Consider the following 12,730-nt stretch of genomic DNA (forward strand, 5'->3'; position numbering starts at 1 on the left):
AAGGACCACATCTTCCCATGAGTCAGTACAGCCCATTGCATAACAGGGCCCTAATAATGATTAGGGCTATTGCTTACTATCCCAAAACAAAGAAATAATAATGATAATCACCAACACCACATGTTAAGTTTCAAAACGATCAGATCTGGGGAGCGGAAGAAATTAAAGCAATGATTCCTTAATGACCATTCAGCTTCTCAGTGCACCCAGATAATCCATTAATGTCTTGCTTTTTCTTCTCCCCTTCATTTTCCTATGAAAGGCTCCTTGTTTTTCTGAGTTCTCCAGCACTCAGGAATTAAAAACCAACTGCCGTAAGGCTGAACTACTCTAACATTACTGTGGGAGACAGCATGAAAAGCCATAACCACAGAAAAAGAGAGAGATGCTTTTCCATCCCTGCAGCAGACATTTGGTGGACAGATTCCTGCAGGTGTCTGGACACGTCTCAGGAAGTTTCTCCATTGCCACTTTAAGAGGACTTTTTCTTGCTAATCTAATTAATACTTGTAAGTATGCAGAATGGATTATAGATAATGTAAATTCTCCATCTTTCTTAATCCTGTCCAGAATTATTTTGAACGTATTTCTAGTAGATGCTAGTGAACCGGTCAGCATATATTTAATAATTAGCTATTGAAAAAATAAGCCTGTTGCCTAAACCAGATTCACTACATCACTCATATCTTCTGCACATGCTCTAGCTAACTTAGCCTCTGATCCTACAAACACACACATGCATAGCTTCAAGAATGAGAGTAGTTTCACTGACAGCAATAGGACTATTCACATGCTTAAAGCTCTTTCAAGTTCAGGGCTTTAGGACCAAACATTAAAAATAAAGGGACATTGCTCTGGCTCGGACATGGGTACTTGATATTGGAGATTTGGTGAAATAGCTCAAAAATTGGTATTACAGGCAGAGTAACCTGATGTAAACAATCAGCTATTTGACTCAAATTCTACAAGACATAAATTAGCCCTGTTCTCATCAAAAGATATTAAGGAAGGGTCTCAAGAGATAAGAATGGAAATGAGATGTTAACAACTTCTGCCCCGAAAGAGGATTCAAAAATAATTTAAAACAGGCAGGATTAATAATTTTGCCAGACTGATAATCCCTTAGGAAATGTCTTTCCATATATGTTAACAAGGTAATAGTGCTGAAAATGGTTCACATAAGAAGCTACAAGTCTTCGGTAGAACTCTGCAATTAAATCTGACATGCCTGTCAAAAGTAGATGAAACAGCCTTGCATTCAACTAGAGCGAGTGAACCCGGTTAACATTTGGTTCCAAATTCCTTTTATTTTTGTTTTATTTTCCTTTTTCCTCAAGTTTAAACCCTTTAGGACCTTTGTATCAAATTCAGCAAGCTTGCACTTTCTACAGTAGGCAAAATCTCACACATAATAGACTCTGCGGTTTTAGCAGATACACACACAAAAAAAAACTTTCAAAAGCTGCTACCAAGATTTTTTTAAATCTTGGATTAGTTTTGAAAAGCAAAAGTAAAATCAAATTTCACTCCCTAATAACTCCACATCTGTGTTTTTGTGGTATAGGAGGTTCTAAAAGAAAAAGAAACTAAGTGATTCACTTTGCCCTGTGTCACTGGTCCCAGCTGTGAACTGCACCTGCACTGTGATTCACTAATGCTGTAGAGGCCTACACGTCTGGAAAGCTTAAACAATTTAATCAGTGTTCTTCCTTCATGTGCCTCACACAGATAAAGACAAAGCTGATTTTATCTACCCATTACACAACTCAAGTAGAATTTTACAGAAAAATCCCTGAGCACTTTGCGCAATACATAAACACTTTAAAAAAAAATAGGTTGAATTCTAAAATGTTCCTGTCTTAAACAATGGAAAGCGTTTAAAGCAAGCACTGATTAGCCTACATTTTGAACTTATTCATTTCTGTTGAAAATTCTCCCAGTTTTCTTTTAACAACTTATAATCAAGAATATTTGCAAAATATGCTCATATGAAGAGATCTTAACTATTTTAAGCCCTGATTCTGCAGCCTTTACTCTGTCAGGCCTGCAGCATCTAGCCCTTAGATTCCAAAATAGTTTCTCATGTTAGAAAATTGGATTTAATTCTTTAAGCATGTTCCTGCCAGTAGCTAAAAGAGAGGGATGTTTTTGTGTTTACTTCTCACGGAAGGTGTTTATATACCACAGTGACGGGAAACCTTATTAAACCATAGCTAAATACTACAAAGTTCACAAGAACAGAGATCGACATCCTATAACAATTACGTTAAACAGTCATCCCAATTTATTAGAGAGAGAGAGATACACACGTTGCCACTAACCTCTTTGGACCACTGGGGGAATTTACAAGCTTCTCAGGAGATCAGCTGAACTAATGCTAGCTCTGGTGGGAGCCCTAATGTTGTTGAGACTCCCACAGCTAGACCCTCTTCTAATACCATTTTGATTACATTTACTTTTCATCATATTTAGCTGAAACGGTGGTAAAAACTAGCTGAGCAGCCATGTCCCCACTGTTTTGAAAACTAGTTTAACTGAACTGGTGGTAGAACAAGTAGGAATTGATTGCTGTTAAAGTTCCCTCAGCATAGACATGGCTTTTTGTGATGTTCGTCTAAAAAGGCACAGATTTGTTTGGCCTTTACTGTTTTGGTTTTTATTCTATATTTTTTCAGCAATCTGCTCTTGTGGAAAGTTTCTTCCTAAGCTCGATTGATTAGGGGCTGTTTTATGCCCAGCTGCGCAAAGGTTTAAGTTCCTTATAAACTTTTTATCATGTATGTCTACAGAGGGGTTTAACAAACAATTGATTTTGTGGGCCACTGGTTTCCCCCTGCCAGACTATTTAGTTCTGTCCGGTCATTTCGGGGGGGGAGGGGGGGAGGTGTTGGTCAGGGTTTTTCATTTTTTTGGATCAATTTATTGGATGCTTTGTGTACCCTACAAATTAGTTGAATACATGATAACCAAATCACTGGAATTAAAAAGATTTACAACATTTTTGAACTGAGCCATTAAAAAAAGGGTAAGCCAAACTTTTATAAAAAATAATTTTAGTAAAGGTTTGTACGCCACCCTTCTAGCACAAATATTATAAATGTTTATGTATTGGGACTTTCAAGGCCCCTTTTTTTTCCATCCCACAAACTCTTACCAGTCTTTATTTAAAGGATTATTTAGATGCAGGTAAAATATTACTTTGTTACTTAAGGAAGTTTTCCATCTTTTCTTTACAAAGACTTGAACTGCTTATCCCTTTGGTCTTGGATTAAACCAGCCTAAATTCATTCTCTCTCTCTCACACACACTTACGTATGTCAAAGCCAGCAAAAGGTTGTGTAAGTGCAAAACCCACCCACATAAGCAAGAGAACTTTCTGTAGCATACCTTAGCACTCACCCATCACATTCAATAGTCTTACAGACATGCTGCACACCTCTGCTATGAACTCCCTTGCACATATGAAGAAAGAGTATGAAATACACGACATTCCCTTATTAACACTACAACAAATACAGCAAATGTAACATCTGTTAGATATATGCACTGTATACTTGTCAATGGGTAGCATGAGGTAGGAATTAAGATTTTGCTTTGCAGCGTGGTTTGGGACGAAGAGAATAGGCAGTTAAGGGATGTGTAAGGGCTGAATGGGCAAGTGGGGGAGTATTGTGGATATTTGGGAGCTAGTGGCTCTAAGTCTGTCCCCAATAATATCTCATCATAAATATCCTCAGGGTATGTCATTCCCCTCCCTATCACCAAACCTGATTTGTCAACCTCCTCTGGTTTGTCACACTGACACTCATAAGCCACATGAGATTTGCCAGTGGGGAAAGCTGCCTCAGGAGCACAGGTGGTGTATCAGACTCAGACTGCTGGTGAGCAGAGGAAAGACATTTCCCAGAGATGTGTCACTAATGTGATAATAATAATAATAATAATAATAATAATGGAGATATCCCATCTCCTAGAACTGGAAGGGACCTTGAAAGGTCATTGAGTCCAGCCCCCTGCCTTCACTAGCAGGACCAAGTACTGATTTTGCCCCAGATCCCCAAGTGGCCCCCTCAAGGATTGAACTCACAACCCTGGGTTTAGCAGGCCAATGCTCAAACCACTGAGCTATCCCTCCCCCTTCCCCCCATCAATTCATCATTGATGAATATGGCTAGAGGAGCATCACCAATACCTGTTCCAATACCACCTCACCAATACCTGTTCTCTCTCTTCACTCCCCACATAACCACATATTCCCTTCTCCACCCAGCTGGGCATTCACACCCCTACACAACGCCCATAACTTCCCATTACCCCCAGCCCCAAACCTTCTTCTCTAGTTCATCATGACTCCTTACTGAGCCCTGCTGCTGAATCTGGGAAGCACTATCAGACATCCAAAACAGCTGATGGATCTGGAGGGCTCTGTCAACTACTCTCAATAGAACTATTTAATGTTATCACAACTTCCTATATTCCATGTTTTAAAATATTCAGTTTGCATTGTAGTACACATGACTGACATCCACACGCATGCTTTGGGGGCGGTCAGTACAGTGGCATAGCTAGAGGTATCTGCATAATGGAATACCCTGGCCTAAATTTCTCAGAGGGCACATTCTTACAGTAATGTTTCTTTTTAGAATAATCACTGAAAAGTAAATTGGGCTCAAAAGAGCATATAAAATTTCAAGATTAATTTCTCGCTCTTTAAAATAAGGATTTCATTCCTACGTTAAGTACAAAATGCAATGCAAACTTTACCATGGAGCCACTACTTTGCCTTCATAATATACTTCAATACTGACATACTTTAGTTCTATTAAGTTTACTTTAAAAAAAAAAAAAAAGGTAAAGTTTCCCTTTTAGATTACCATTTACAAATTGAAAGCCTGATTTTGCAAATCAATAAATCCTTACTCTGGAAAAAAAAAATCCTTACTAACGTCAATGGTCTATCTTGCATGAGAGTGAACAAAGACTAGGCACACACTTTGCTACAGATGACTTACCACACCCCACCACAGGGCATCAGCATAGCTGGAGAAACCTGTTCTTCCATCTTCATCCACTGCATCCTTCTCAGCAAGATAGACAAAATAGGATGAGAAGATCAGTCCCAAGAATCCAATGTACAGAGTGGTTATGAGTTCCTATCACAAAAGAAAGGAAATAGTATGTAAGGCTTAAGTTATGTACTTTCCAGTTTGAAACCAATAACTGTTTGGTTTTACATACTAGCATATTTTGCTGAAAGGCACTATCATGGCAATGCTGTGCAATGGCAATGTTAAAAAGACACTATCAGCATGTTTAGAATGCTGAATGTGCTTCCATAAAAAATAGATGAATTAGTGAATAGCTTTTTATTTGCTTCAAAACTAAGTCATTCAAGGACAAACGGACCCTGACAGTAGAGTTGGACAGGTAAAAACAGACATAAAACTTTGCAATGTCATTGGCCAACTTTGATGATATGCCTTTTAAAACTGAAGATAAATCCTACCATACATTCTTAGAGTATGTGATTTATTTACAGTAAATTTGTTTCTTCTTCACATCCCCCAGCATATTAACAGATATGGGGAGCACAGCATCACCATTCATTCCTGTGCATGGTCTGTTCATCCATTCATGTCCCTGCATACGATGTCCCACCATTTACTCTGTAGTCGGCATCTAGGCCTGACTTACCTTGGTTGCATTTGTGTTAGTCTCTGACATCCTATCATATCTATGTTCTAAAGTGTCCCCACCATTGTAATCTTTTTTCTATTGCAGCCAATTCTGTACCCTGATTTCTCGTCCTACTCTCCTTCTAACTTGATTTATCTTAAGTCATGACTCTTTACATCTGCCATTTTCCAAAGAACCCATCACTACTGCCTCCAGCCTTCTGATGTCTATTTCATTTAATGCACCTGCTTCCAGACCATAGACAGAACAATTGTTTGATAAATTTTCACTTTGGTACCAAATGTAATGTTTTTATTAGTCCATAATTTCATCAACTGTGCAGCACTTGTTGCTAAAGCAGTTCTCCTTTAAACCTCATCTTTGACACAATCAGCAGCATTGATCAAGCATCCTACGTACACATAATATTTGACTTGTTCTACAGTTTGGACTTACAATAAATACCAAGAAGATGATATAGTTGTATCTTGGAAAAGGGACAATGGCTAAAATACATTATCAGTCTAATGAAATCTACTGCAGTATTAGACATTGTAAAATACCCAAAACTTTCCTTGAATACTCCGTTTATAACTGCAATGTCATATCATTATAGACTTAGACATACATGAATCACTTAGCAGTAACCAACTTGAAGGAAATTAAACTAATTTAAGTTACCCACAAGCACATATATAATGCTTAGCTCTAAATATATTTTTCAGACTATTTATTCACCCACACAAGGATTTTCCAAGGATGCACATTATTGCCTTCCACCTAAAAAACTTTTTTTATTTAACGTTTTAAAAGGGATCGGAGACTTCATCCACATTTACTTTGTGTTGCCTGAGAGACTGGGGGTTAATTCCTGTTTTGTCGTTTGTAATACTTTTTGTTTAAGCTTTGCCACCTGCATGAAGACTGAATAGTAAAATTTACTATATGCCTCATCTGTATCGTTCCCTGATTCTTTATTGTGTTTTTCTAGTCACCATTCTGAATTCCAGAGAATTCTTCTCCTTTATTTTGTGTCCCAAATATTGCAAGAATGTTTTTTTACAAATAAAACACAAGTCTAACAAAGAACCCCTCTATTTAAAATACATGTTTCTCTCCCACCATTCTTCTGTCACGTCTTACACTAGCATCCAAAGCTAAATGTCAGTTCCTGGAATATCTGGGTTTTATTACCTTACCCTGTAATTTCTTTCTGCTCCCTTCATTTTTTCATTACAGCATCTCTCTGGTGGCAATGGTGAAGCCTTGGAATGCTCCCCAAGACAACTGCTACTTGTAGCATCGGGAGTCAAGACTCTACATAGCCTGTCCACTGAAACTTCACTGAGATAATCCAGATTCAGTGTACCTAATCAACTTTTGCACAAAACAAAGCAGGTTCCCTTCTCAATAAGTTTTCAAGTACTCCATTAGTGCTCTCTAGTTTCAGTTTTTAGTAGCATCCAGTTTCACCTGTAAGTCCTTTTCTCAGCTCTAGTTGCCTGATGCATTGGTTGAGCAAGGAAGTCAGAGCTGAATCTTCACTAGTCCGTTGTTCCATTGTGGTCAACCTCTACTCCACCAACTCTGCTGCCTCTTTTTGTACAGCAGTTAATACACTTGCTATGTCTGATCTTATTGCTTTGAACTCTGTTAAGAGTTCCTTTTATATTTGCAGCTCGCATTGTTTTCTCTTGGTTTTGGCAGCTCTCTGTGCTATCTTGTCCAAGTCATTCCTCTTTCAGCAGTGATCATCCATTCATTATACTAAGATATTGTTTAGTTTGTAGGCATGGGTTACTCTAGCTATGGACAAACTAGGCAGCTTCCCAGGGCAGCAGATTTGTCCCAGCTGCCCCTCTATCATGATGGAGGGGTGTTCTGGCCAAATATGAGTGGCACTGTGACCCCATGCACCAGGCTGCAATTCCAGTCACTCAAATTTGACAGATGGACAGCTGGGTCAAATCTGCCATCCTAGGCTTATAAGGAGAGGGGTGGCACACTGACGTTTTGCCTAGGGCAGCAGATAGTCTTGAGCTGCCTCTATTTGTGGGTGTCCATTTAACAGTTGGAAAGCCTGAATTAAGTAGACTGTAAAGGGCAAGAAAGCCAATGGAGGCAGATGTTCTAGACACCAACTGAGCATGAAGTTCCTATGCTTCCATCCCCAGGAGATATCACTTCCCACTGAATCAAGGTACCGTATTAGTGCCACTAAAGCTGTCTGTCTTGCTTCAAACCAAAGCCCAACTACAAAACATCCAAGCTATTGGTAGATGTCACAAGTCACTGGAACACAGAATCCACTACTTTCTCACTGATTTTACCTTAGAATGGAGGCCAGAGACCAGACAATAGTTGGAGAGATTTTCTATGTGAAGTATTGGCTTTAAAAATCAGGCAGACAAATATGATTTTTAGTGGAGTTGGGCAAGATCTCAGGATCTCACTGTGACTGAAATGTCACCAGAACTACTGAGGATATTTCAGCATCAGCATCTCTAAACTGTAGCCCTATTCATCAAAGCCTGAACCCTTGTCAAAACTCAGTCTGGATGCAAACATCACTTCCTCTGATCATCTCTAATGGCCACTCTGAATACGTACATACATGTTTAAAAACAAATACTGCAATAGCAAGTGTGTATATATAAATATTAAAAATAATTGTTCCAGCAGCCCTATACTAAGGAGATATGTGTAAGATAGGCATGAGCGCCAGGTTTGTATAATTTTTGGTGGTGCCCAGAACAGGTCCAAGCAGAGCCGTCTCATACATAGGACGGACTGGGACAACCGCTCCGGGCCCCAGGGGGCCCTGCGCTTCAGGGGCACGTGGGGTCCCGGGCGGCCTGCAGGGTTAGCGGGGAGGCTGGTGCCAACAGCAGGGAGAAACCCAGCCCCAGCCCACCCGGCTCTGCTCCGCTGGCTCCCAGCATCGCTCAGGGGAGGGGGCAGAAGCTGAAAAGAGGCGGGGTGGAGGTTTGGGGGAAGGGGCAGGAAGAGGCGGGGTTGGGGCAGAGCAGGGGCGGGAAGAGGCAGGGCGGGGGTTTGGGGAAAGGGGTGGGGGCAGAGCAGGAGCAGGAAGAGGTGAGGCGGGGCAGAGCAGGGTGAGGTAGGCTGGGGCTGGGTTGCTTGCTGCTGGCGGCGCCAGGCCCCCCGCTAACCCTCCAGGCCACTCTGGATCCCGCATCCCCCCGAAGCACGGGGCCCAGGGTGGGTTGCTCCGGTCTGTCCTATGGATGGGACGGCTCTGAAAATATAAGCCCAAACATTGGTAGAGTCGGGCACCATCACGTTCCTGAATATTGATGGAGAACAGGCACCACGGACCCATATAACTCGCCGCCTATGAAGACAGGATATAAAGATTTCAACGAAAGTGAACTAAAGTACATATAAAGAAACAGGATTTGATGGCTTGCACTAATATAGCATCTAACATCTGAAGTCCCCTGAATGTTTTGCAGAAATCAAGGCTCAGATTATCATCTCTATTTTATAGCTGAAGTAACAGACAGAAGTTAAATAACTTGCCCAATAAAAGAAAGTCAGAAGAAGGGCCAGATATACAACTCAAGAGTCCAGGTGTTGCAGTCCTTGCACTTAGCACACAGCAAAGCTTACTCTCGTGCTTTTGATTAGGACAGCTAACATACTGAGATGCTATTCATCAGGATCACAAAAAAATAGAGTCACAAAAAAAATTATTTTCCTTTTCTCCTCCACAGAAGTCCAACACGCTATACTTTGCAGTTATGACTTAAACAATTTTTAGTGGTGGGGTGGTGTGGTGTGCAAAGAAAGCCAAAATCACACTTGCATATAGGGTAACATGATAAATCCGTATTGAGGAGTTTAAGTCAATACGTTATTTTAAACCTGGACACATTTTTAATTATGACAAATTATCCCAAATAATAATACTCAGAACCAACAATTGACCTTCTATTAGAAGCATTATGGCAGCTCACAAAGCAAGATGAGGGATAAGTGAACCTCTGTGATTAGAGACTCATAAGCTGGAGCTCGATAAGTGAACTCCATAGTTTTTCAGTGAGCTGCATGATTTTTTCCAAGTTTTTCCATCACCATATGTGATATTGACTCATATTCTGTTGCCTTTGGCAAAAACCACTAGTATAAGCTCAACCTGCTGAAAATAGCTGAGTGCCCTGGCCAAATCGGGTTTCAGTGAGCTAATACAGCTATATGTAAAACTCAGACACACATGGAAAGCATTGGTTCAATCTTTAGTAAGCTTTTCTGGGCACAGACAGATACAAGCGAATCCATTTTCAATGGAACCCAAATAATTTACTTTTTTGCACTTTTCAGGGATTTAGGATCCTATTTTATATTGAAAAAGTATCCAATTAATCAAACAACAAGAACAAATAAAAGTCTGCTTTGTATCCTGGCTGCAAAGAAAAAGAAACTGAGATCCTTTTTTCTTTAAAACGCAAATTTCTATTGCAGACTGGAGGGGAATAAAAGTTCTGTTTTCCCTTCTGTTCACTGTAGTTTCAGCTACACTTATCCAATGTCAATAAAGTATATTTTTGATTTTGAACTGCTCATGTGTCAGTGGATGATCTCCTTGGTCAAGCACCACAGATATGAAAACTGTTTATAGATCATCATAATCACTTCTCTGGAGTAATAGAACTTCAAATTCATTTGGTCCATGGGCTTATCTTCTCCAAGGTATTTTTTATTTGCCCCCGAAAACCCCCACAGTAAGCCTCATGAATGGTAAGAAAATAGTTTAGGAGTCTAGTCCAGTATTATATGGATAGCCATGTAGTGTAGAGATAAACAATGAAGCTTACACTGACATGGGCCATTAAAATTACTCCTGTCATATAGGAATGAAGTGTATTTGTGTTGAGGGATTTTTGCTGTTTGTTTTGGGATTTTTTTTAAACAGGAATTCAATGTTTTTCAATGGAGTTCAGCCTGTTGGAGCTGAAGTTACCTGCAGTGCAGCAAAAATGTTAATAGCACAAGAATAACTATACTATAGATGTTCACTGTTTTGCTTTAAGCGGCTCCCAGTCATCTGTAAGATAACATTACATAACAATGATCTGCTGAAGTAAACGCAGGTGGCACCTGTGATGGAAGTTCATAGTTGTTTACACTAACTGGAGAACAGATTTATATGAAGAAGTGTGAAGGAAGGACTGTCATAGGAGGAGAAATAATTGGCTAGAAAGGTGAAGAAATCTAGAGCATGGAACAAGCCATTATAATATGACAGGATGAATAAGAGAGAATGACAATAATATTATGTTGATATGATTAACCTCAAGCACTGGTTTTAATCAAAAAACTATTCAAAAGTTATCCTTTAAAAAGGGCCCTTCAATCATTCATTTGCCAAAGTCTGTGTAAAAGTCTATACGAAAAGTGATTATTTAAGCTTAAGTACTTCTGAACAGGAGAGGTAATTCTAAAATGTAAAAGCTTTAACAAAAACAGGCTGCTATTTATAGAAATATTTACCTGTATTTCACAGCCTATATCCTTAGATAAAATAGTGTTTTCTGCATGTTATAACACTATATTTAATATTTTTATTTATAGCACAGATTAGAAACCCCAATATTTAAGTAGCTAAATAAAAAGGAATGGTTAAAATGGTTGATGTGTTTACTTAAAATGTTTCCACTGGTTTTTGTTTTTTTGCCAAAATAACCTGGGCTAGAAGACATTTCCTGCAAATACAGCTGACAGCATTTTTATATGCGAAACAAACCATGTAACTCTGTTTAATAAATTATGCCTGCATAGTTCCATCAAACTTCACAGAGAACCATTATTCACAGCTATAATGCTAATTTCCAGAAAATACCACTGCTGGTGCCTACTGGCCACCAAACTGAAAGAAATATTCAGCCTAATTATGTTCCTGTTTTAAAAATAAAAAGAAACGTGATTGTCTTTGAAAGTGATTCATTCTATCTTGCAACAATCATTGTTCATTTTAAACCAGATCATGATTTGAAATCCAAGAGATGAATAAGCTTCACAGGCCACGTGTTAGGGATTTTAAAATATCCAGTACCTGACGATGTATGAAAACAACTGATCCTAAGAGTCTCCAAGTGCCACCCTGCCGATCTACATGAAGCATGCGAAGTATCTGGAGAAACCGGATTCCCCTGAAAGAAAAATGTGAAATGAAATCAAAAACTTAAATATCTATACAAACTATTTTTTAATCTGCACACAACCTTCAGGATGCATTTATATACTGTAATTAAAAAAACCCGCAAAAACAAAAAACATGTGCATGATCATCCTTCAGGATGCTGAGCAACTTCTCTTCCCAGAGATGTGCCTGGGAATTAAGACTATTCAGTACCTTGTGTGTGTGGACCCATAAATACAGAGTAGTATACAGTATTGAAATTTAAGTGTATAGTATATCAATATACCAAATAGTTAAATAAATTGTACAACTATTTGTTCATACTCATAAGCACATTACATTTTTACTTATTTGTGACTCTCAAATGTTTGCTTTCTGAGAACATTCAGTACCAAAACTTTACTAGTGTGAACACTTGCAAAAAGTAAACTTTTAACCCTTATATTTTCCAAAAGCAAAACCTGAATTGAACGTTCAATCGTAAAAGTCACAATTCTCACTTTTTTGTATGTTTTTAGTTACATAAATCATCCAATCAGCGAGTAGAGACAATACTATGCAACTTAAGTAACCAAACAGAACATGAATTTTGAATTGGGAACTTTTGCAATTCAAGGAGGGTTGCCAGGTGTCCGGTTTTCAACCAGAGCACCTGGTCGAAAAGGGACTGTACCTATTGGGCTTCAGGAAGTGGGCGGGCGTAAGCTGCTAAAGGATCCCCCCCAGCCTAACGGGAGGACCCACAGGGCCTAAAACCCAAATGATTACGGGGGACAACTAATGTAAAAACAGGGACAGGAGTGCGGTCAAAGGGTCAAAAGAAGGGAACCTGACGGGGACACCGAGCAGAGAACCCCGGACAGCGCCCACTGCTCCTCAAAGGTGTCAAGGGAG

General features: G+C 39.4%; 1 protein-coding gene across 1 annotated transcript in view; it reads right to left on the bottom strand.

Moving 5' to 3' along the window:
* Positions 1 to 12,730, bottom strand: part of LOC112105753 (potassium voltage-gated channel subfamily KQT member 1-like) — a 117,578-nt gene that overhangs the window by 13,172 nt on the left and 91,676 nt on the right. The window contains exons 5-6 of the mRNA XM_024198667.1: positions 11,750 to 11,846; positions 5,013 to 5,153 (exon numbers count right to left, since the gene is read on the bottom strand). Of these exons, the coding sequence (XP_024054435.1) occupies positions 5,013 to 5,153; positions 11,750 to 11,846 (238 nt within the window). The remainder of the gene's footprint in view (positions 1 to 5,012; positions 5,154 to 11,749; positions 11,847 to 12,730) is intronic.

Source organism: Terrapene carolina, unplaced genomic scaffold (genome assembly GCF_002925995.2).
Source record: "Terrapene carolina triunguis isolate 2854851 unplaced genomic scaffold, T_m_triunguis-2.0 Scaffold112, whole genome shotgun sequence".
NCBI classification, from domain to species: domain Eukaryota; kingdom Metazoa; phylum Chordata; order Testudines; family Emydidae; genus Terrapene; species Terrapene triunguis.